This window comes from Zonotrichia leucophrys, chromosome 1, assembly GCF_028769735.1.
Source record: "Zonotrichia leucophrys gambelii isolate GWCS_2022_RI chromosome 1, RI_Zleu_2.0, whole genome shotgun sequence".
NCBI lineage: Eukaryota > Metazoa > Chordata > Aves > Passeriformes > Passerellidae > Zonotrichia > Zonotrichia leucophrys.
In genome coordinates, this window is record NC_088169.1 from 87929265 (window position 1) to 87954964 (window position 25700).

Sequence of the window (25700 nt, forward strand, 5' to 3'; positions counted from 1 at the left end):
TCCTTCAGTACTCTGGAAAAATCTGCTTAAGATTGAGGCTGGGATAGTTGCTGAATACTTCCCTTCCTGGGTTTGTTTTTAAACATTTATAAAACACTATGATTTGAGAGAAAATTGTAGGTGTGTTCTTAAACACAAATAACAGCAGCTGAAGAAATATGTCATTCATTGTTCAGAAACATTTTAGACTAACTGGTGATAAACAGACAACACAGAGTCAAGTCAAAGATATTTTGCCTTCCGTCATAGTTAAGGCTTGTTCACTAGCAATATTTCAACACATTACTGCCTCAGGTGCAAAAAACTTGTGCCTGGAAATTGCACTTGGATAATTTTGTTGTAAATGTTTTAGTAGGTAAGAAATGCACTCCAAATTAGTTAATACCATGCATATCTCCTAACGCTGTTCTCTAAATGAGAACGGGAGAGAAAGTGATTAAACAAAGTTGCAAATAGATAACTGCTGCTACAGTTGTAGCCAGCAAAATTCTAATAACTAGTACAAATGGTGATACAAGTTCACTTTTGCTGTCTTTCCTTGTCTGAGGTGAAGTATCTCATTTACTGAAAATAATGGCTTTCCTTGTCTTTCAGGAAACTAATATCTTAGGATTTAAGGGTCCCAGAAAAATGTCTGTGATCATTCCAGGAATGAACATGAATCATAAGCGAATTCCAATCCGTCCACGAAATGTGAGTTATGAAGTTTGGTCATGTTTCAGATGGAAGGAAGAGGTTAAAACTTCCCTGTAGAGGCCTGGGTGTGGCTGACAGTCAGGGCTTTTAGGGGCCAGGGCTTTAGCAAGTCTCCTGGAGAGTAAATACAATGTCGCCTAAATGTGTTCATTAATTTGTTCTTGCCTTCTGCCTACTCTGTAGCTTTCTGAATAGTCTTTGTATCCTTACGGGTCCTTTGGGCAGCCTAAATATGATTTACTTCTCTCTCCTTGTTGCTGTTGCACCTACCAGGCGCCCTCATGGTGAGACCCTGTTGTGCTGAGGGCTGGATGAACGCTGGGCACACTCGCTGCTCCCAGTCCGAGCCACGATGTGGATTGGGACAGATAGGCAATAGACAGATTAGGTACTGCTGGTGCAATAGCAAGAGAATAAATACATTTTTGATCAGAATGCTGTTAGCTTTTTTGGTAGGAGCAGCAGCAAAGGAGGATTCTTGAAGAAGGAGGGATGAGGAGAAGGTGGAGTTTAGTTGTGACTATTTAGTGAGGATTTCTCATAGATATGAGAGGCGTTAGAGCTAAAAGCTTACAGAACAGTATCTGAAGGTATGTTCAGGTGTGTGATGAAAATTGTTAGGTTCCCTAAATGTGGGTTTTATGTGTGGTGAGAGAAGACCAAAAGGCAGACAGAAAAGGTACCAATTGAAAGGTGTGGTCAATGTTTTAAGCTAGAAGGTGGTATTTGCAGCCATGTTGAGACTAGGCATGAGTAGGACAAGAACGTGTTTCCTGAGGTCAGAGAAAAAAAATCTTAAAGAATGGAAATAGAGAGTCATGACAGCCCAGAAAAGAGATTTAATTCTTGTGAATGATCAGAAAAATTGTATCTGGAAGTACTCATTTATTCATTGTCTTTGAGTTGGTGTTCCTATCTCTCCTATTAGTACAGTAATGGTTCCATGGCCCTGCCTTAAATTTTCTCCCCTAAATCTAAATGCTCATGGTGCAGTTGGTGCCAGTTCTTAGGGGTTTGTTTTGCATTTTTTAAAAAGCAAATAAAGATAAAACTAAAAAGTAACTAAACTGAACAGGAAGTTTTATTTAGGTTATCCTCAAAAATCTGCTGTGGTATCTTTGTATAACACTGAAGCACATACTATAGCCACATCAGTCAGACCTCCACAACAGGTTGTTTTCTGAGCATTTTTTCCTATTAGTACCTTAAGCTTGGACTTTTTTTCTTCAGAGTTTTAAAATCTATAGTTTTGATTTTATTTCTTGCAGAACTTTTAAAATTAAATCATATGTCATGTTTCACTATAACCTGAATCTCCTTGTAATTCATTGTTTGTCAAATTTAATATGCTGGTTTACTTCCTTTTTGTATCTTTTTGGTTTTATTTCTCTCTGATTTTCATACTGAGCATCACTCATTAGACCTAATAGGATGACATTTAACCTTACATTCTACTCCAGCCTTTGGACTTTCTACTGAAGGACCTCGGGGCCTGGCACTGTGCAGTTAATTGTGGATTATTTTCTTTTATTTCAAAGTTTACAGTGTTAGAAATGGAAACTGGATGCAACGGGATCAGAGAAAGATCATGAGACTCAGAAGTAATTCATGCCAGCAGGATGGCAATGATCTGTGGACTCTGAATTTCTCCCTTTCCTGTACACACATTTCCTTCCCTATCACTCTTTTTACTTTATTGAGTGAAAAGAATGCTTGAACTGGGAATCTATAAAACTATCTTCCTGGTACTTGCAGAAAGGATTCAGTAGGACTGAGTTTAAGTGATATCAGTGTGTTTCATTAAACAGGGAATGAAGTGACAGAGTGCACACACAAGAGAGGTGGTACTTAGAGGCAGAGACATTCCAAATCTGATAAATATATTTCTTTCTTCTGAACAGGAGCATGAGGGTCTGCTGTCAAAATGGCAAAACAAAAATTTAGAAAACCTCATTGAATTGCACAACAAGGCTCCAGTCTGGAATGATGACACTCAATCCTATGTTTTGAACTTCCATGGGAGGGTCACTCAGGCCTCAGTGAAGAACTTCCAGATTGTCCATGACAATGACCGTAAGAGTCTGGTGGAGAGTGTGTGGGACTTACTTAAACAGGGAGCACCTAATTTATTTTATGAGGGTTGGGAGGAACAGGACACCCTTCTTAGAGGAGGGAAACTGGGTAAAGGAAGCTAGTTCCTGATTACTGAGGACTTCTGAGCTGTCAGGAAAATTATATAAGCCCTCCTTTTTTCTGGGGTGGATGCAGACTCTGCTGTCCATAACTGCAGCAAAAGAGGGGGCAAATGAAAGCTTCCTGAAGTGTAAGACAAGGTCTAATACAGCACCTTCAGGCTAGCGAAAGAATGGTTAGAGCTTTGGTTCTAAAAAAAAAATCTCTAGAATAGCACAGTCACTCTTGAGGACAGATTTCAAGGCCATTCTGGTGAGAAAGGATGGATACACCAACCATATATATTTGGGACTGGCAGATGTGGGGAGAGTTTGTGGTTGGGTTTTGTTTTGTGTGGTTTTTGTTTTCTTTTTTTTTTGTGTGTGTGTGTGTTTTATTTTTTTCTTTTGCTTCACTGTGAAATTGTTCATCTCTGAATGTCTTTTCTCCCCAGCTGACTACATCGTGATGCAGTTTGGTCGTGTAGCAGAAGATGTGTTCACTCTGGACTATAATTACCCTCTCTGTGCTCTTCAGGCTTTTGCTATTGGACTCTCCAGCTTTGACAGTAAATTGGTCTGTGAGTGAGGGACAGCAGACATGAAACATGGAACTCACTCCCACCCCTACATCTTGTAAGAGTTGCAGGTGTAGCAATGAAGAGCATATTGGAAGGGAAATGGAGGACAGACTTCTGCAGGCTTATTAGAAAACCAGTTCCAGTCTTCAGAGCATTGTGGGAGTTGACAGCAGACCACCTTGGGAGCAGCCTCTGTATGGCCTGTGGAAGAGCAAGAAATCTAGGTGATGTTTCTGTCATTGGTGTTGATTCTGCTTTTAGAATCCGTATTTACAGATGCTGCACGAGAGTGGTCTAGCCCACTTATTGGAACTCCTTGCAGCTAGAATTAGAAAAATAATGGCAAAATGTTCATTTACTTTGAAGCTTCCACAAAGCCTGGGAGATGATGCTACTCAAGAGTTCCTAAGCAAATGAACTCAGAAAAAAGAGAACAGCTGGAATTGGCTCTAATACAACTCTGTGGAATGATTGTCTGCTAAGACTGATACTCCATTTCCCTCTCAGTATTCTAATTTCTCTCCATCCCTTGACAGTCTTTTTACCAAACTAAGAACAATCAAATCTGAAACACTCCCTTTTCGGTGGCTGATATTATATTCATTGCTACTTCTGTTACTTCTAACCATGTGAAAAATGAGACTGAATAGATGATAGAGTCTGGCTGAATTTGGCAGAAGATAATATTGTAACAATATACAGTACTACTTCTGAAAAGCAGTGTTCTGATTGGTTGAATCTAGACTGTAAACTGATGAAAAATATTTTTAATTATGCCATTGTTCATGAAATTTGCTACATTTTTAGGTATACGTTTGTGACCAACTTTATTTTTTTTTAATGTGAGATTATCTCAAGGCATGACATATTAAAGTAGATTTTGTATAAATAATTTTAACCTACCTATAAGAAGGAGTTACCTCAAAAAGAGATTACAGGTATTTTCAAAGGCATTGGTAAGCTTATTGTAATTGTACCACAAGGCTCTGCAATGTGTCCTTCCAATGTTCCATTTCTAATATGGATGTACAGTATGGAGACTGTGTCACAGCATGGAACACTTGATTCATGTGGCCTTAACTCACCAAGGTGGATTGCAGCACGGTGTGGCCTGGAGGCCTCAGTGCACACATCTTCTGTGCACTGAAGCACAGAATATTACTGTCTTGCCTGCTTCTTGCCTATTACCCATATTCACAATAGTTTGGAGAAGTCTGTCCCTCTACCGAGACAAGAATTAGGTGTTTTCCAGCTTTGGATATTGTCCTTGTCAGCAGACTAACTCTGTTTCAAGCTGCAAAGAGCAGATATTTTGCTTTTGGTCTCTGGAGTCTTTGCAATGGTAGATATCACTTGTGCTTTCAAACTAACAAAACTTTGTGAAGACATTTTCTGATATTGCCAGAAAGAATAATGATCATAGTCACAAAGCAAATGCTGTATTTAACTGTAAAATAATGAATTGAGGCTGAGAAGTCCAGCTCTTGCATCTTTCAGATGAGCATTTTTCAGTAGCTGCTGGGATATTTCCTTGAGATGATCTCATCAGAAAAGCAGTCTGTGAAGAGAACTTGAATGCTGATGGATCTGTTTTGTGCCTTCCTGCTCATCAGGCTGAGGATGAGACCTGGCAGTGCTTTCCAGCTGTGCTCTTCTGAAGTCTTGGCTGATGGGTTTGCATTCCCTCTGCCCATCCAGGAAAGGAAGTCAGTTTGTGTACCTGTCTGATTACTTTTCTGACTAGGAATGTGTGAAAGAAATTGCCTTATGTTATTTTGGGGTGACTTGAAGGTACGATGCTAATTTCTGATTCAAGATGATTTTCTGTGTGCCCAGAAAGCATCCTTTTACTTAATTAGCCTTGTCAGCAGTGACTCTTCAAGCTATTTCTTGACATCAAACGATCATGTCACAGCCTCTCAGTCAAATTATGCAGACAGATGAACTGATTCAGTCATCTTTATCAGATACTGTTTTACATTAATTGTATTTATAACTTTTATATCTAAATGAAAATAAACTAATTTATATATGAAAAAGTCTTTAATTCTAAATGATTGTTTTTATTTTGCTGTTACTTGTGGGTGTACTTTGTTCCTTCTCTGTGACTTATTACCTCAGTTTCTTTCGATTTCTTGAATATCATCATTTTCTTCTTACTCTTTTCCTTTGTAATTCTCAGTTCTCATTCTTTGTGGTGTTGGATATTTTTCCCATACACTTGGAAATCTGGGAATAAATGTAAGGGTAGTCTCTCTAATACTTTTACCCCCTCCCTCCCCCAATATTATCAGGTATTGCTGTAGTTCTTGGTTTCTATTTGATTGTTTAAGCTAGTTCAATTTCTCTGCCCCATGTTTCTAATGTTTTTCCCAGCATCCAGCTAGGGCATTTGAGATGGTCCTTACTGTATTTTCCCACCTGAACCCATTCAACTGTTGAAGCACATAAGTTAATGTTTTCTGAATCAGGTACTGAAGTCATACAAGGCTAGGAAGAATATCAAGTTGAAGTGGTTATATTTTCCTATTTCCACTGAGAGATGTATGAACCTCAATAAGAGGAGATATGATGGATCTGGTAAACAGAAACTGGCACAGCTCTCAACATGCAAGCTCTATTCTTCAAGCACCTCTGTTTTTTCCACTATTTCCATCTGAGCCAAATTAGTTTTAGAGGGAAGAGAAAATTAAGTAGGAAACATGACTGGGCACTTGTTCTTAACACAGTAATATTAGCTGAATATGTGCAAATGTAGCATGCTAGAAATGCCAGCAAGATCTTAAAGAAGCATAATAAATGTTAAACTGGAGTCCTAAAGGCAAGCCTAGCAGATGGAAATGGCTCTTAGGCTGTTATAGGCTCTTGGGCTTACAAACATAAAAGACAGTGAATTATTTCTTGTGTTTTTAGGGCTGTCTCACTCTCATTGAAGTTTTGCTGCTGAAATTGGTAGCAGTAGGACAGGAGGTTTTGCTGCTGTTAGTATAATGGTTACACCTATACTAATAATTAATTAATGTGCTCCTCTACTTGCTGGGATTAACAGCTCTGTAAATCTCTTGGATGACACTGAATTAGGTTTCCTGTTCCTGATACAGAAGACAAGCAAAACCCTTCCCTGTGATTTACAAGCTGAGTTAAGAGTTTGTGTATATTCCTGTGAAACAGAGACATGGACAGATTCCTTCTTTTGCAGAGTCAGGAGTCTCATCTTTGCCACAGGATCAAACTGTTGTACCTAACTGCAGTTTGGAACTAAGTAATCCTAGGGCCAAGAGATTTGGCCCAGCATACAGTTATGAAGAAGAGTAGAAAAGCAACACTGATGTGTAAGGGCTCCCTTACTAACAGGGAAAACAACCAGCTCCCACTGTGAGGTGGCAATGACTGAAACCCCTGCCAGGAAAGAGAGCAGAGATCCTGTACCAGTGTTAACTCTTGTATCTTTTGAACTGTACACTCTATAGTTTCTGTTTTCTCATTGCATCCCTCAAGGTGTTCTATATAGAATTATTATTACCTCCCTGGAAGCTGGAGGTCACTTCTGTTCCAAAACGGGAGAAAGATCCAGAAGCAAACTAACTTCACGCATGCTTTAAGGTAAAGGCTATGGTAACCATAACCTATGGTAATTTGACATTCAATTTAGAACATTCAATTTAATGTTCAATTTAGAATGTTAAATTTATGTATTCATAAATAGGTGAATATATTCCAAAGGCTGAAATTTTTGATCATTTAATTTGATTCAATTAACATCTCCATACAAGACAACCCATTGCACTACCCGCAGCAAAACAACTGAAAATTTTGGTGAAACCAAGGATTTTTTTTAAAGCTTAATTGAATTGAGCCCTTTGTTTATTATAGGGAAAGTAATAGTAATTTACTATGGGGGGAAAAAGGGACTTTATTTTAAAAACTGCATAAGAAAATCATACTGATAGAGTACAAATAGGGTTGGGGAATTAATCTGATAAGTTTGCCGAACTCTCACAGCTTTCTGTTCTAAGCAGAATCGTTTAGCTCTGCATTATGTCCAGTAAAAAAACCCAAACAACCCACCACTAAAAAACCTGTATTCTCCTGAGTGAATTTCCATCTGCAACTGACTGAAGTCCTGCAAACAATTTGTGTGATGATTCACAGGAAGGAATAGGTTTCAATTCCTTCTCTTTGAGCTGTGTTGGTTTGGCAAGGAAATAGGAGCAAAACAATGTTAGTCACAATTATGAGACCTGGCCTAGAATTCCCACTGAATATATATGATGAGAAGTGAATTACCTCTCATATACATAGTGTTTTTTAAAAAATACAGCTTAATAGAAAATATATTATAGCTTTTTACATATATCTTAATAGAAACACTGACTAAAGTGCTTTATATAAAAAACAACAAAACACACATGCTGAAAATCGTTTCACTGAATGTTGTGACATAATCTTATTTATATTGTATATACTCTTCATTTCTACAGTTGTATCACAAAATCTTATTTTTATGAAATTGAGGGGTTTTGCCATCTTGTTTCTGAGGCCTTAGGACACATTTAGGACCTGTTTCGAGGTCCCTGCAATTTTCACTGCAATTTGAAAGAGTTAGGAACTTTTTTAGCTTTGTGTTCTTGCAAAAAACCCTCAGTTTCTTTGATATACTGAAGTTTTGAAGAAAGCCAACCAGGTTATAACTCTTCACAGGTAGTTCCAGCCACCTGTGGCAAAATCACTTGCCGGAGCCGTGGAAAAGAGTTTGGCTTGCTGATGCAGCTGCATTCCCCGCGCTGCTGCTAGGACGTAGCTACATTTACTAAACTTGCTGGTTTCCTCTGCTTTTGTTTTGGGGCTGTGGCTTTTCAACTCTCGTGCGATTCTCAGTCTCATATCGGCATTTTCTAGCGCAGCATTCCTGTATGAACAGGTAAGAAAGGAGCAGTTCCGACGTGAGACTAAGAAAAGTCACGGGGAGACACCGCTTTGCGGGTGGCTGGGCGAGTACTTTGTCGGGCTGGGGCTGTTTGTTCCGCAGCGGCTCCGCGGTGCTGGCCGGGAATCACGGCCGCTCTCTGGGGGAGAATCACAGCGGGTGTCTGGCTTGGGATCACGGCCGCTCTCTGAGGGGCTCCGCAGCCGCCGGGCCGCGCCTGGCGCGCAGGGGGGAGCCCGGGAGCCGCGTCCCTGCCCGGGCAGCGCGGGGCTGTCCCCGGGGCCGGAGCGCCCTCACGGGGCTTGGCCCATGGCCCCGGGAAAGCACCAGGCAAGCGGCGGCGTTCCCGGAGCTCCGAGGCCGGCCCGCCCGGGCCGCGCGCTCCAAGTTCTCCCGGGCCGGGCGCCGCGTCTGCTCTCGATTCCCGGAGGTGGCGGCGTCCCGCCCGCTCCCGGCGCTGCCGAGCCGCCCCCTTCCCCCGCTCCCGGCCGCCCGCCCGGAGTTTCCTTCCCCCGCCCTCGCGGGCCCCTCTTCCGGCCATTGCCCGCGTTCCCTCCGCCCCGGTCACACACGGCCCCCGGCCGCGGAGCGCCCGGCCCCGCTGGGTTTTGTTCCCAACTCCGCCTCGGCCCTTCTCCCGCTGCCCCCCGCCCCCCGCCAGTCCCCTCCCAGCCCCGTCCCAGCCCCTGCCTTAGCCGGCAGTCCCTCCCTCCCTCGGCCGCCTTCATTTCATACCAACTCTCATTCCTCGCATTCCTCACTTCCTCCTTTCAAACTCCAGGGGAAATAAAAACCCTCCCTTTTCCTCCCAAACTCCTGCCCGGCCACCCCCCCGCCCGCCGCCGCCCGGGCTCGCCGTCCCGCCGGCCGCGCCGCGCTCCTCAGGTGAGTGTGCGCTTTGTGCCTCCGCTCCCGCCGGCCCGGCTGCCCCCCCGCTCCGCTCTCATCCCATCCCATTCCATCTCCTCCCGGCCGCCCGCCCGGCCCGGCATTGTTCGCCTCTCCCCGCCGCCGCGGGACTGGCGAGGGGGAGCCCCGCGGGCCCACCCCGGAGCCGCTCCTCGCCAACTTTTTTCCTGCGCGCCTTGGCGGCGGCGGCGATGCCGAGCGGGAGGGTGACCCGCCCGCTCCCCCGTGCCAGCCCCCGCTCCCACCCCTGCGGGCTCGGAGGTGGGAGCGGGCGGGAGCGAGGGGCAAGCGCGCACTAACAGCGCTCGGTGCTCTCTCGGCAGAAAGTCCTGGAGCTGAAGGAGGATTTGAAGCCGGTCCCCGCTGGCCCTGCGGAGCAGCAGCCGCTCTTGCCTCGCTCAGGTCGGGACACGCCGTTCCACGATGGCTTTGGGCTGGAAGGGAGGGTGCGGAGCCGCTCGTGTGCGACAGGCGAGGCACAGGCGTACAAAGGAAGCGATGGGAACATCCTCAATGGAGCCTCCCGGCTTCCCCCGCCGGGAAGGGGCTGCCGGCGCTGCCACTTCGGGAACTCGGTCGCTGGAAACTGCAGCGATGATGGGAAGGGGGGGAGAAATAGCGGTTTCTGTATGGTTGGTAGAAATGCGCTTGGGGAGGGTGGAAAGGAGGAGCAGTACTTAATGTAGTAAATTTTAATGTAAATTACGGACGATGATTTCGGGGGGAAAAATAGAACAAAAAAAATCATAGTGAAGCTTCTCTGTGTGAAGTACGTATGTTGTTGTAGGGCATTTACCAAAAGATGGGGGGATGTTTTCCCAGTTCATTTATTCTGAAGTTAGAGTTGAGTTTTGGTGGCATGCCACAGGAAAGGATTAAAGAAACCCCAAACAAACAGAGCGCACACAAAAAACCCCAAACAAAAACCTTTCCGGGGTAATCTTTTTTCTTGTGCAGATAATTCCGTTTAAACAGTTTCTTGCATGGGATGCTAAAGATGAGGCTTTTTTTGCAGAAGAGGGAAGAAGTGTAACTCTACAGAAGTATTTTATAGTGAACGATCACATATGTTAAATAAAAACCCTAACAAAAACAAAGAAAAACTCAGAACTAACCACGACTAATTACAACTTTGTTTTTGTTTAACCTGGAGTTACACTCATGTTACTTTCTAACCTTAAGAGTTGGGTTCTGCGACTCCTCTACAATTATGCGATGCAAAATGCTTGTGAAGTGCAGCGGGCTGAACAGGGGGAAAGGAAATTTAGGGATTGGATTTATTTTTCACTTTTCCTGTTGCTGGGGACAGGTCGGCTTTGCCAGGACCTGATGGCGGTGCCTGTGTGCAGAGTGAGCAGAGCATTGGCTCACCTGTCTGTCCATCTGTCTGAGTAGATGTGAGAGGTTTCATTGTTCTCCCGCAGAAGGAAGTGGGCAGCAGGACGGGGCAGAGAGTGACGGGGAGGAGCGAGAGGAGCAGAACGAGGGGAGAGCGCAGTGGGGACACAGCAAGTGCTGGGACTGGGCTGGTGCTGCTCCACTCTCACCTGTGCAATTAAAGCCTCTTGGTTTCGATAGCTTGTTCTCATGACAGAGATGAGCCTGGGATCGTCCTGTAGTGAATACAGAGGGATTTATTTATTAGGGCTGCTGGATGCTAAGGGACTCTGGTTTTCTCTGGAATTCGGGTTGGCAGAGTGAAGGACAGCCAATCACATTTTCAGGTTGTTTTGCAGTGGGTGCAGTCACCTTTTCAGGTTTTCCTAAATCCCAGTGGGAATGGCTCCCTCAAACTTGAGCATTCAACCGTCTTATCAGGGCTATCAACTCATTGTTTGTGTCCTCTTGGAGGTGGATCCTGGAAGCAAATAAATGTTCGTGAGAATGATTACTAGGAATTTCTCTGCTGTCTGGGATCCTGCCACTATTTTTGATTTTTAAATTAATGCTACCAATAGTTTTGAAGTATTTTAGGCTATTATTGTGATAAGCATTTCAAATGTCGCTGTATTGAAGAACATCTGTGGGAAAACGGTATGAAAAAAGTTCTGCCAAGCTTTAAAGAGGAAAAGGACTTCGTGTCACAGTATCTTGTCTGTGGCTTACATGAAATCACAGTTGCTGTTGGTTTTCTTATTCAGGTCCTAGTTTCACATAATTCAAGCAGAGTAAGTAGAGTTTTGAGAGGGTTGCTGAAAAGTACTGTTTCCAAGAGTTACAGCTTTGAACTCTGTTTGCATGCTTATTCACAGCTTTCCTTCCTTGGTATTACGTGTCCTTTTCTGTATCTTTCAGCTCTTGGTTCCATCCCAGTGGAAGCCAAGGGGTGGATCCACAAAGGTTTCAGCTGGCACTGCTGTGGACGTGTCCCCAGAGCCTCAAAGTGCCCATTTCCTTACTTGTCACATCTCTGTGCTTTGTCACTGGCAGGGACTCTGGCACTGCTGTTCGCTGCCCCGGGGCTGATCCAGAGGAAAAGTAATGCTCTTAGCAAGTTTTATCACTTTTACAAGTTGGTTTTCAGCCCCATCTGTCCGTTCTCCAGTCAAGTCAATCACATGGTCATGTGCTGGTGTGTCTGGAGAAGGGGGTGCTGTGACTCGGAGGGGAAGGGTGGGAGAAGAATGGGGACATTTTCTTAACAACATTGCCATTTTCCCCTACCATAAGTAGTTCTTTAGGCCATGTTCACAGTAGCTCCTGTGAGAGCAATACAGTTTTCTGTTTTATCTGACCATGACTTATCTTAAAAATGTAAAATTTAGTATTACATCTTTTTAAAGATCTATTATACTTTGTCCATAGCTCATGTTTGTCTTTTGTTCATTTGTTAGGTTTGGGGTTTGGTTTGGTTCTTCCCTCCCACTCTCCCACGGCATGTAAAAGTTTTCTGGGGCAAGTTTTTTATCACCCCGTGTACATCAGAAAAGTTTTCTTACTCTACTGCAGCAGTTTTTCCTTGGTGTGTATTTCTCTGAAATTATTGGTTATTATTTCTCTCTGCATTTAAGTCTCCTAAGTTCTTACAAGCTACTAATGAGGGTATAATGATAATATTTTTCAATTTTCTAGGTTTAATTATCGGAGGGGTTTTATACTCTACACTTTCTTCAGTTTATCTGTGTTTCTTTGTCAGAATGAGATCCAGTATTCCACGAGTTGGAGTGATTCATCTCTCTTCCTTGCCTGAAGTGATATCTGAGCCCGGACAGATTAAAGTCACATTGGTCATTTTGCAGAAGCGTTTGCTTTGCAGACAATTCTCTCATTTGTTCAGCATTCTCACTCTTGCTTGTCTTTAGCTCCTGCTTCTGGCCGGGCTTTTTCCTTGATTTTATCTCTGGGTTTTCTTTGCATTACTTTTCCAACATAGTCCTGTTTGTCTCCCTTTCTTCTTTTGTTTTCTTTTTTGCACTAACACCCTTTGAATTGTTTCTACCCACTGGTGCTTGTAAACTTCATTCTGTATCACTTGCAAGTTCCTTTAACATTACTTTGAGTCAGTCTTAGATCTTTAATTAAGATGTCAAAGACAACTGGAGTAGCAAAGATCCCTGAAGCATCCCAGTAGATGCCCTCTGTATCTGTTGGTTCTGTTTGTCTCTCATATATCATATATATAATTATGCATAGTTTTGAAGCCATTATTCAATTTTCTAGCAATATGATCCGTGCTCTCCAAGCCAATCTGAAGTAATTTTTGGCTGTGATTTCCGTGGAGAGTAACAAATGCTATTTTAAATCTAAACTTATTGCTTTGGTCACTGTGTTCTTTTCGTTCTTTACCTTCACTGCATTTCTATCTTCCTTTGAGGAGCAATCAGGTTTATTAGGATTTACAGTAACGGACGTTCATATATTTGCAACTTCTGCCAACTAAGTAAATGCCCAGCATGTTCCTTTGTACAGCCTTGTAAAAAAGCCATGGTTTGGCATGCATGGGGCTCATTACAAGATCTGAGACTAGATTATTAGAAAGAGATTTTTAAGGGTAGGTGGTGGTGTTTTGAGTTCTTGGGGATTTTTGGGGATGGGGGGAGGGTTTGGTAGGTTTTTGGTTTTATTGTTCCTGCCCCTTGGGTCCTCCTTTTTCTGGAGATGATGCAGTCACTCCCCTTTGTTTTTAACACCATATGAATTAGACGTTTTCCTGCTAGGGAGGGGCAGGTTTTCCAGTTCCTGGTGCTACTGGCTGAGTCACTGGCTCTGTTTTTCTGTTCTCTTGTAGGTTTATAATTACCTTGTTCTTACCTTCGTTAGAATGTGATTGCCAAAGGGTAGGTGTTTTACCCTCCTGTATTTCTGAGACATGAGTGCCAGTGGCTTTCAGAGCCTGGGTGCAAGCCTTCAGAACATCTGCTCTGCTATTGCCAAAGAGAAAACAAATCAGCGTAGCCCTCAGAGTGCCTCCCTTCCAGCAGGATGGTAACCATTAATGATAGATGTCCAGGCAGTGTGTAATCTCCTGTAACCTGGACTGCTTGAACTAAAGAGGAAATGTCAAGAGAATGTGGAGCAGGTGTATACTGAAATGGAAAGGGAGGATTTATTAATGTGTCCTAAGTTCATTTTACCTGATCGTACATCTCTGTAAGCTCATTGAAATAAAGCTCATTTGTACCAGACTAGCAGGACTTAGGCAGATCTTTTGGTTTGAAAATCTTGTCAGCTTAAGGGGAAAAAAAAGGTGTAAAAGAGAGGTTTGTGTAAGGAGATTATATCCAAGCACACTCACTGCTCTTTGAATTATCTTTATGAAATTAATAAAAATATATTTATTTCTCTGCCTCCACTAGTTTGTGAAGGATTTATGTAATCAGAAGAGAATAACTGCAGGTAGGACATGTAAATCTCTGCTTCTATCCATCCAGTATGCAAACTGGAAAACAGAGTATCAGCACCTTTTTCCACTGCTTTTGGTCACAAGTTTTATTTGTAAGGACATGCTTTAAAAACTGGAGCAGAGTCTGTGGATGGCTGTGTCCCTTTAAGAATCTAGTTTTGCTTGGCTAGCTGCCCTTGTTCTCCTGTAGATTAATCCAGCAGAAGGTATATAACCTGTTGACCTTCCTGGCAAAAAGGGTCTGGAAGGGCAAAGAGATAAATCAGAAGGTTCATACTTTCCTGTAATATCTGGGGACAGGTTTGTTTTTCAGTTTTTGACATTTCTTTTTTATTTTATTATTTTTTAACAGATTCCTGCTTGAGGTTTGGGGTTGTAATTACAGATTCTTGTGATTTTCATGTGCTTTCTGTGAAATCGTTCTGTGTTCAGCAAGTTGGAGATGATTGCAGGTTTATGCCACATTTAGAGAGAGGAAAGAGTTCTGAACTCAAAATTACACTGGTCTCAGTTGAGGATGGCTTTACTGTGTCATGTATCAAACTGGTAGGAGCAGTGGAATCTGGCAGAAGTGTCTGGTGTGTGTTAGCTGGGAAATTTCACACTGTTTTACAGAAACATTGGCTTTCACAGTGTCAGCCTTAAGAACTGAATGTGTAAGCAGTGAATGCTGATCTGCTGCATGATGCTGATGGGGTGTGTACCCCAAAACTGAGCTGGGGTGGTGTCTGGATACCCCATGGGTAGGCTTCATTCATTTCATGGAGATGTTTCATCGTGGCTGCTCTTTGCTTAGGCATTGCCTTACAACAAGCATCAAACCCCTTTGAGCTCATGCCTGACTTCTGCTAAAATCAAAGCACAAGTGTAATTGGTTGGCTGAAGGAGGGAAACTCGAAAGAGCACTGAGCATTGGTCCCACTTTATATACCTGTTCTGCCTGTTAGTGATTTGCATTTGTCTTGAGCCTTTAGCAGAGGGCTTAGTCCTGACCAGACAGGCCATGCCCACAACACAGACCACCTGCAAGCGCCACAGAAAGGGAAATTTGACTGCATTCATGGGTTGTGTCGTCACTGTCTGCCCATTCTCTTGGAAGTCTCATAGCCCAGGTTCAGCTATTTCTTTTCTGACTAGGGTTTTGGAGCTAAACATTTTCAGTGCATTGGATGAAATTTGCAAACATCTGTCTCTTGTCTGAGCTCATGTTCAGTTCTGCCATTAGTGTCATGGGGAGCTAGGTGTGTCACAGTTGTGAGGCTTTGCTGGAGTGTCTATCTTTGAGCCCTAGAGAAGAGATTGAAAAATGTCATGAACAGGAGGCAGGATTAGGAAATAAGAATTTGGTTTTGATATCATGAAGTGGGCATTATGAGTCTCAGCTTAGTGTTATTTGTCAGCAAACCCTTGAAATATGCTCTATTTCTAGACATGAGCCCCTCTGAAGTTACCACTTGCAATTGCAAATCACTTTTAAAGTTAACCTTTTCTTGCCTTGAAGTTCTTGTCTAGATTTTACCCTCATTCTGATTTTTCTATTGGGTGGTTCACTTACATCTTCATCCTCTATTTTTTTCCATAGGTAAAATGAGGGCTTTTGAGCCCATTGGTGAGATTTTCGTAACAACTGAGATTCGTTGAGTTTGGGAGAAAGGTTTTTTAGGTTGCTATTGGAAGTTCCCTAACCTTTAATGATTAAGTGAATAATACTCTTTGGGAAGATGCTCAGCTTGATTTTTTTTTTGTCTCTAGCTTGGCTTGGTTATTCTCAAGTCATTTTAGTCAGTCAATATCTACGTTTGCCTGTACCTAAAGGGACAGTTCCAATTTTCCTGTGTTAGCTGACACTACCAATGCTTCTGTGAAGGGATGTTGATTATTTGACTCCCTCCTGGTTCCTTGCTTTCTAACCAGCTCCAGGGAGAATGACTCCTGGTCCTGCTGCTGCTAGCACCAGGGTGACTAGCCATTTTCACCCTGCCACAACCTTCATCTCTTTGGGAAGCTGTGAAACACATGCCACATGTCTTGGAAAGCCAGGGAGAATGGGAGCTCTGGGAACGGTTCCCACATGGGAGATAACAGTGACTCCCCAGGAATTCCTCTGTTCCTTTGGGAGCTGGGGCCAGCCCAGCGCGTGGCTCCGTCCCAGCACAACCTGGCAGTGTCAATCTCGGCTGCCCTTGCTGGCTGGTTTCTCCCAGCTGAGAAATGAATCACCAGTGCTCACTCTACTCTGTCAGTCCCAGGCTGGCGGCCTTGTGATGCGGCCTGTACGCGGGAGCGGGGCAGGAGCTGCCCATTGCTCAGGAGCGACCCCCGAGCTGGCCACATCCACACGGTGGGATCAGAGCTGGCCTTTGGGTTTTGCTGTTGGGTTGTGGGGTTTTTCCTCCCCTCCTTAGGGCGGCAAGGCTCTGTGCTCTGTTTCCTTTATCTCAAATGTAACTGATTGGATGGTGTGCAAGGCCACACACAGCCTTATCTCATCACATCCTGTTTGACTGCATTATCCAGGGCTGCACTGATGGAAGTCCTCCTCTCTCCTTGCTTTGATTTATATCACTCTGCTGGACACTACATCCTCTCTCTGTTTCAGCCAGAGCTGGCTGCTGCAATAATTTCAGAGTTGTTTTGCTTTGCTCGGGAAGTCAGGTGCCTTTTGAACAGCAGCTGCTGCAGGCAGTTTCGGTGCCGCAAACAAACCGAGCTCGATTTTGTGTTAGGCAGTGTGACAAGCATTCAGCTGGAGCCCAGCCTCCTGTTGGATATGATCTGAGGCTGTTCCTTTGTAAACCAGTCTTACTCAGTGTTGAGACAGAGACAAAAATCTCACCGTGCAGCCTGTGGATGGAATGAGTTTATTACCTTGCCCAACACAGATTTCAGTTCTTTCCTCCTTGCTTGGCACTGCTGCTTGCTAAGAGCTTTTACCTCCTCTGCAGCCAGTAACACTTAACCTTAACTGGTTTTATTCATGGGATTATGCAGCACTACTCTGCTGTCCTGGGTGGGTAGGGCTATTCACAGGGAATAGCCTGCATTACTCAGGATTGCAGGAGGCCTGAGGCAAAGAGTGAGATCACAGCCAGGCTCAGCCCCTGGCTAAGCTGTTCTGGAGTGTTTGAGTGAAGCCCTCTCAAGAGGCCCAGTGAGCTGCACCCACCCATCTGCACTGTCTCCAGGTTGCTTTAATGATGGGAGTGCAGCGCCTAAGGAGCCTGAGGAACTGGTTGCTGTCTGGTGCTGCAAAAGTACTGTTACCTTCCTAGGAACAGTTCAGTGGTCTTGCTTCAGTTGCATTCTTATTTTTTTTCTGTAGAGACCCTATAAACACATCCATTATTTTTTTCCTCTTTTGTCTGCAAGCCTTCACCAGTCTTATTTATCGTTGAACACTTGCTTTCCCCACCTTTTCCCTTTCCAGTATGTTTTTCCTGCAGTCCTTGAGTTGCACCATCTGGGAGCTACTCATCTACTGATTGCACTAATTTTTCTCTTTCAGAGGAACTAAGCTATTCTTGTAGTGTCCCATAGAATTTCCCAGTCTTCTTCCTCTGGTAAGTTTGACTGCTATCTTCCATCTAGTACCTTGAGTAATAGGTTTCTTTGTATTTCGAACTGTTGCTTCCCTAAACCCGAATCTCCTTGTATTACTGAATTGTGTAAGTTCTTTTGCTAGGTGTTCTGGATGGGAGTAAGTGGCTGGTTGCTCCAGTTTCCAGGTTTTCTTATTGTTATATCTATATCTATATCTATATCTATATCTATATCTATATCTATATCTACACATATATAAAATAAACTTTAAAGTTTGAGAAGCAGGATATCATCTGTTATGGCTGAACCGATTTTTTTTTTTTTTCTTTGCAAAATTTCCGACTGCTGATCAGATATGAAAATGTAGTTCGAATCCTCTATAGCAGGAGTGTTTGGCTCACGTTACGCCCAATGGCGAATAGGGGAATTGTTGGGGTTTGTTTGCATTTCAATGGCACCCAGGAGCACCTGTAAGGTGAAGCAATCCCTGGCGGCACAGCCCGCAGTTGCAGTGGATGAGGCATCCAGAGGGTGCAGGGATGCTCTGGGTGAAGCAGCAGCAGCAGCCAGCTCCGGAGCAGGAGTGGAACCGCCTGTGGGACTGCACAGGGCTGTGCTGGCAGGGGCCCCTGCCTGGGAGGGGTGAGTGACTCCATGGGGACCCTCTGCCTCCTGGGCTGTGCTCCATTCCAACAGGACAGGGGGTGGCCGTGGGCTGGGGGGAGCCTCTGGGACAGAGCAGCTCTAAGAAAACTGAACAACTGGAGGCAGCTGGCTGCAATTTTTCAGATCCACAGGAAAGTATGATTTTGTGTTGAGCAGCTGCCACAAACACTTAAGAGGGAGCTGTTACCAACAGTAATGACTGAGGGATTAATATTAGAAAGCAGATGTGTCAGACTGTGGAGTCTGTTTAAAGATGTGCTCCCTGTCAATAAGACCTTGCTGAAGGGCTCTTGGCAGCTGTCTAGCCCTGCAGGATCTCTGAATCTCAATGAGATACCACGTGTGAAAGGAAAGAGGGTTAGTGTTGAAATTATCAGAATGGGAACACTTCAGCCAAAGCTGCTGGAGATGAAAGATTTTTGTGTTTTCTCCACGGTTTTGCTTTGTGGGTGACTCATTAAGAGATGACCATGGCAGAAAGAAAAACAGGGAGCAAGAGTGAGTAAGAAACAGTATTTGGACAGAGGGAAACATTAGGAAGGAAGATAGAGATACTGTGGTGAGGAGGTGGATGTGCTCTGAGGGGCCTTGTGTCTTTGAAGCTGGGGGAGAACCCATCACTGTACCCCGCAAAGAAAGACACGTAATCATCTCTGGATAAAATAAGAGTGAGATCAAGATAAAGAAAACTGTAAGGTACAATTGCAGAAGTACAAAAGGCAAGGAGTGGGGCATAAGTTCAGGCTAAAGGAATCCCAAGAGAAAAAACACCAAGCCCTGTGACCTCTCGCAAAACTTGCACTTATGAACACGGGACAACATCCTCTGACTACTCTGTTCCTCAGAACTGTGCCTGGTGAGGGAATTCAGATGGGAAAGGAATTGTCTGAGCATGTTTAGGACGTCTGTTTAGTGCTTTCAGAATCAAATTCCCTCCACATCAGAAGAGAGCTTTGTGATTACAAACTCTTGCACAGGCAGAACCTAAAAAAAAATTAATAAGTACTAAAATATTTAGTAATATTAGAACATTTGGTAATACAAATCATCATTAAAGTTACCAGGCTGTATGCATGTAGTTAATTAAATAGAAGGCAGAAGCAAATAGAAAGTAGATGCTAACTGAAACACTTGTATTTTGTTAAAGATGTTATTAATGAATATTATAGAAACTTTTCTTATAAATAAGACATTCAGCATTCTCATGCTTCTGAAAAATCCTCTGGTTTTTACCTGATTGCTCGTTCAGTGGGAAGCGATTCCACTGCCAGTTTTCCAGTTTGCCATCCTAATAAAGTCATTTAGCACAGGGTTTAACCCCCAGCTTCTTTTTTAGTTTGCTTTGCTTACTTTAATGAGTGGTCATCTTGGCCACCGAGTTCAGATCAACAGTGCAGGAAACAGAAGGCTTGAAAGTGTTGAGCCAAAGCAGAGACCAAGAGATCAGATAGCACTCAACCAGAGCTCCCTGAATTACTGCTATTGCTGCTGGCACAGAGCATTGCCTGGGACTGCACATGGACCTCACCAGTTAAGCAACTTTATTTAAGACAACTTTGCAGGCCTTTGAAGCCTTTGGCATCTTAGTGATCCAGAGGCACAGAGTTATAAGGATTTCCATGGCCATTTCAGTCTATGGAATTTCTCAGAAGTCAGCAAATAAAAGCAAAAGTTTTGCTAGTGTGCTTTGTAATCTGAGTAATTACAGAGGTTTTAGCTGGAGATGGCCAAACATCCTTGATTTTATAATCTGTATGGTTCCCCATTTTTCATCATCCATCAGGGATAGCTTTAGTACCAAGAAGGGAAAGCAGAATCAGGACCCAAGGTGCGGAAAAGTTGGAATTGACCTCAATAGCACACTTTGATCCTTGCTGACCTGCTGTAACTTGAGATTAAACTAACATTGCTGGGCAAAGCAGGAAAAGTAAGAAGCATTAAAAAAAGTGTCTGATCACTTCAAGACTTATATAATTTCTTCTGTCACTGCTATTATGTTTTATATCTCCTTTGATTTACACCAACGTGAGAGAAAGTTCACATATTCTGTCTCTGGCTTTGTGGATTTCTCTTAAGGTACGAATGACATCTCCTCAAGTCAAGTCAGTGCAACTTTTCTTTAAGGTTTGGAGGACAGAGTCTGGAGAGTTGACACTGCACTGAATAGGACATGTTTTCTCCTCCAGTTATTCTTGGATTAGAATGGACCCAAAGTTTCCTGTGTCACCAAAAGCACTTAGTGCAGATGCCAAGCCTTGTAAAATATGAAATGATCAGGGTGTGTGATGGGGGAGGAGAGTTATGCTTCAGAGATATGCTTCAGATATTTATTGAGTTTCAGCTTAAGAGTGTGCCATGATGAAATCATCTGCTAGGTATTCCCCTGTGTCAGCATGGACACTAAGGAGATGAAAATAACTGGATTCAAAGCAGATGCTTTTTATGGTCATGATGGTCCTTCATCCCCTAGGAGATGACTTTGCCTGTGTGCATTGCTGGGGGATTTGGCCTGACAGCAGACCTGTAGTTTCCAGTGACTGTGGCTTTGGGAGCCGTGTAGTTGAGCAGCTGGAGATGTTTTCACTTGGTGTGAAACCTGCTGGCTCCTGTGAGATTTGCAGCTCCCAGTGCAGGTGATGTGATGAATGCACTTGCTGTCACACCTTGGGTTTCCTTCTGAACCCTCTGCTTTTCAGACTGTCACCACAAGTTACAGCCAGCCTGGGCCTTGTGTTTGTGGATATTTTGATGTGTGTTTACTGTAGAGGGTCGGCAGAGCCTCCAGGGACTAGGGGTGCTTGGGGAAGGAAGATTTGGAGCAGGTAACTTCTCTTTCCCTGTCAGTGTCTCCCTGTGGAAAGCTTACTTCTCCACACGGATTCCCCAGCAGGACAATCTCTTAAATACCCATGTAATTTTTTATTAGCATCTGTCAGTGAAAGGGGGAATGTTTGGGGAGGGAAGCAACTGTTACCCTTCATTTCAGGGTCTCTTAAAGTCACACAGCTGACCTTGGTGCCATTCACAGTGTGCTGGGATGTCTGTCCCAGTGGTAAAAAGCCAAGTGTGTGTTCCCCTCTCTGCCCCTCTCATCTCCCAATGTATTATTTCTTTCCATGTTCATTAAATGGATCAAGAGAGTTGAAATAATCTCATGTTGAAATGAATGGATGTGCTGTGGAAGACCATTCCAGTGATTTGTGTGTTTCAAATACTCTCACAGGAAATAAGTCATATACTGGATTTTCTAAATGTCTTTGTGCACAATTTGTTAAAATGCTGCATAGTTAAAATGCTGTGTCTAATTATTTGTCTAATTTATATTGTCTGTATTGCAATTAGTCAAAGGCACAGTATTGTCTTATTTCCTTAGCTTATGGAGATGTAAAATATGTATTTGCTGCTGTCTAAAGTCATTAAGGAGCAGCAAAACCTTCTGAGAGCCAGTGTTGCCAAATCTTTACAATTTCAGGTTTTGAAATGTTAAAGTGCTGCAAGAATTTCAGCTTTTATTAAAAAAAAAATCTGGTCATTATGGTCTTGGAGAAGATTTAAAAACCACAAAATCCAAAGAGATAAGAAACTAAAGAAAGACTTGAAGAAAGTTTGTCAGAAAAGTTTCTGGAGCTATGAGCCCTGAATTTTTGAAGTTCTGAGCTTGAATGAATGGACTGTTTTCCCCCTAGATCAACTACGACATGGCAAAACTGCATGTATTTTTTTTTAATGACTAGTTTTTGACAAATACCACACCCAAATTTCTCCTGTGTTCCCCTTTACATTTTCACTGTGATATTTCTGAGCTAGAGAGTTGCCATGTCAGACTTCTCTTCTTACTCATGTTCAGTGCAGGTTTGATGATTCTGCTGCTTTTGGAAAAGCAGTCCTTATTCTGATTTTCTTGCTACCCAGCTCAATGTGTGAGAGGGAAGAGGGAGGGAAGTTTTGAACTCTGGCTGGATTCTCAAATGCTGGCTTGTGAACATTCTTTCTAGCCCAGATAACAAAGCTATTAAAATGATAAACAAACAGCTTTGGGATTAAGGCAGAAGAATTATCTGTGTCTTTAGAAGCCATTTATCTCCTGCCTGGTTGACTGAAAGTGTCTGTGTGGTCTGAAGTCAATTTCTCAATGAGTGTTTCAGCAGCTCCACTCAAAGGCTTCAGCTCTCCTGTAGGCATTTATAAGTAGACTGTAATTTATTGTAGTTTTCAAGAGCTAGCAGCTGTCTGCTTAGGTTCAATGAGAAACCAAATTCTGCTCCTGCCCAGTGGCAAATCTAATAGCTTGAGACTAGTAAGTGATGAGGGAGCAGAGAGGCAGGGGAAACTTGAAGGAATTTGCCCAAAGTCGTTCTGAGGATGAGCAGTAACAACAGGCTAAGCACCTTGGTTCTTGTCCTGCAACCTGGTGCTGTCATGCCTGTACTCATGGTGCCTTCTGCTCTTGCCAGGATATGGGGTTTGGAAGGCACTGCATTAAACTGTCCAGGAATGGCTTTTTTAATAGCACAGCTGATCCTTGAGAAGAAATGTCAGCGTTAGAAGTGACACCAACTACTAACTGATCCAGTGAAACAGTATCTAAGAAAATTTCAATCCCCGTGCTCAGTGATGACTGGATAATTCATCACTGCTGTAGTCTTTCACACAGGCTGAATCCCTCTATGTGTGCTTTGGAAAGTTAAATAACAGTGACATGGACAATGACAGTGCAGGGAGAAAGAAATAAAGGAGATAAAGACACGAGAAGACTCCTGAGGAGAGCTGGGAAGTGATAGAGTTAATGAACCAAAGAGAAATTGGAGCAGGCTGTTTTTCAGAAGGATTTGTAGAAAATGTTTTCATCTCAACACAAATAAAAACCCAACATGTGGTTGAGTTATCTTTAAGATAAACTTGAAGTAAACCCCTCCTAACTGAGATTTTTTTCAGCATTTTTTTGCTTTAGAATCCCCTTGGAGGGTTTCTAACTGCCCGGTGGGATGTGCTTGCTCTTGCAGGTTCTGAGTCTGCTCCTCCGCGTGGCACCTTGGAGTTTCTAGCTGGCACCATTACCTCCAACGAGTGGAGTTCTCCCACCTCCCCTGAGGGGAGCAACGACTCGGGGGGCAGCGAGGCCTTGGACAAACCCATCGACAATGACGCCGAGGGCGTGTGGAGCCCGGACATCGAGCAGAGCTTCCAGGAAGCGCTAGCCATCTACCCGCCATGCGGCCGCCGCAAGATCATCCTGTCCGACGAAGGCAAGATGTATGGTAAGGAGAGAGAGAGAGAGAGACAGAGGTCACAGCACAACGCTCCACACAGCCTGCCCCTGCTCCAAATGATGCTCTGAGTGAATTCCCTTCTCTCACGTGTTCCCAGGCTGGTGCTGTTGGTTGCCTGGAGTCTTATTTAGGAAAATGGGTGTGACATTGATGAAGCAGAAAGTGTTATAGGTATCTTTTTCAGGGGATTATCCATAATATAGATCTCAGAGCTGAGCATGTGCTACTGAACTAATCTTTATATATAAATATACGGCTTCATGGTGTGACAAAGCCTATCTTTTATGGTATCTCTTCTTCACTGCTCTTGTTGGAGGTAAGAACAGCTAATGATCTGCATATCTGGTGCTACAGGAAAGAAGCTCAGCTCCTGAAGCCCTGAATGGCTCTGCTGCTGTGCAAACACTACACCTACCTACTTTAGCTACCTACACTTTTCAGATGTTAAGGGCAGAAAGTTCTGTGTACTGCTTTTCATTGCAGTTTGCGGTCTCATAGCCCTGGCACAAGTATCTTTCACCTGTGGATTCTTCTCATCTAGCTAACTAGATACCCAGCCCTGAGTACAGAGAGGCTCTGGCATGCAGCTGCAGCAGAAGTCAATTTTATACATGAATTGGGTTTTTTTGACCTTTTCCACAGTTAAAAAATTTCTTTTGATTTTTGTTAACCAAAAGCTAGTATGGCCTGGATTCTCTAGCTGAGAATTGCAAGAATCCACCTGGTAATGCAAAGCAAAGGTTAAATACCCAGTATTTGGTTTTCAGTCTCAAGGTGGACAGTTTCTCCAAACTCTAGCAAGGATCTTATGGAAGACAGCTCTCTTTCTACCCAGTCGGTGCTTGCTTTTTTCCCCCCCACCCCATACATCGGAATCTGCCCGTCTTCACAGGCCCCATCACGGGATGCTCCGTGCATGCCCTGGAGCTTCCTACGGGGCACTTCACAAGCAATTCTGCAGGTTTCTGTCCACCCATCAGGCCATTGTTCCCCGAGCAAGGGAATGGATTGCTCTGACTGTGGGAGCGTGGGTGGAGTCTTTTTTACAGGGCCTTATCTGCAGTGGATGGTTTTACTGGGTACACACATCATTGTACCTGGGAAGAGCAATCGTGGTTGGGTAAGGCTGGTCACCCTGAGGCTAATCTGGGGCCAGTATTCTCAGGCAGACATCAATTCCTGCTCTGAGCTGGTGCAGGCGTTTGTATGGTTGTGCTATGGAAGCAGCCGGGGAACTAATTCCGTTTAAAACTATCATGGCCAGAAAGGAGAAAAGATGTGAACTTTAATTTCGATACTGCCCAGCATCTTGTGCTGGTATTTAGAGAAAGGATGGTGAGATTGGGAATGAGCAACCATGACTGAGACCAAAGTAAGACAGCTTCTTTGGGGACTGATTAAAATGTTACTCAGACTAAAATATTACCTGAGAATCCACCCCATGGTTATTAAGCATGAACTAGTGACATGCTCTTGTTGCTGTATGTCTGCACTGCTTTTCATGATGGGTGACTTTTAAAATTACTGGTGAAAAATTACAGTTGTGTTTTAAGAGTGTAGTAATTTACTAAACATTTTGCCCCTGAAGTATTTCAGTTTTGGAGCGAATGTGTCAGAGCAGAGAGTGAAAGACAAGAAAAAAAATGAGAGCAAAAGTGAAACACAAAGGGATACATAAGCCAGTGACACTTGGCTGGGCCTGACTTAGCATGGATTGGTGTTAAGTGGAACACACCTGGTTGACTGGACTGGTGAACTGCAGAAGGTAAATAACCTTCCTGCAGGGTGAAAGGTTTAGGGTAGGCTCAGGGAGAAGAAATGAAAAGCTTTTCTGCAAGCCCTCCCTCCCTATTCCAAATGGGACAGTGTCCCTGCTTGCCTTCAGTGCACCTGTTCCTGGTGTGGATGGTTGGTTCAGTGTGCTCCTGACAGAACCCAGGCACTGATTTATGCCCTTCTTTGCTTACTCGTCTCCAGGACCCAGGCCAAGGAAGTGGGGCCCTGTCTGGGATCTATAGAAAGATATGACCGGGCAGGGAGAATAAATTTAGTCCCTGATTTCATCTCCAGTGCTCACAAGCCAGCTTGTGGAGCAGG

General features: G+C 43.7%; 2 protein-coding genes across 8 annotated transcripts in view; both read left to right on the forward strand.

The window, feature by feature from the left end:
- TULP3 (TUB like protein 3) overlaps positions 1–5478 on the forward strand; it is a 32761-nt gene extending 27283 nt beyond the window's left edge. For all 4 annotated transcript variants that reach the window (XM_064721063.1, XM_064721071.1, XM_064721081.1 and 1 more), the window contains exons 9-11: positions 595–693; positions 2598–2769; positions 3323–5478. In XM_064721063.1, the coding sequence (XP_064577133.1) occupies positions 595–693; positions 2598–2769; positions 3323–3456 (405 nt within the window). In that variant the 3' untranslated portion in view covers positions 3457–5478. The remainder of the gene's footprint in view (positions 1–594; positions 694–2597; positions 2770–3322) is intronic.
- A 2652-nt stretch (positions 5479–8130) lies between these two features.
- Positions 8131–25700, forward strand: part of TEAD4 (TEA domain transcription factor 4) — a 52612-nt gene continuing 35042 nt past the window's right edge. The window contains exons 1-4 of one of the 4 annotated variants that reach the window (XM_064721118.1): positions 8204–8369; positions 9608–9686; positions 17633–17687; positions 23337–23591. In XM_064721118.1, the coding sequence (XP_064577188.1) occupies positions 23585–23591 (7 nt within the window). In that variant the 5' untranslated portion in view covers positions 8204–8369; positions 9608–9686; positions 17633–17687; positions 23337–23584. Of the gene's footprint in view, positions 8370–8976; positions 9261–9607; positions 9687–17632; positions 17688–23336; positions 23592–25700 lie in introns of those variants that run through there. The other 3 variants (XM_064721113.1, XM_064721106.1, XM_064721125.1) reach the window with 3 other exon arrangements.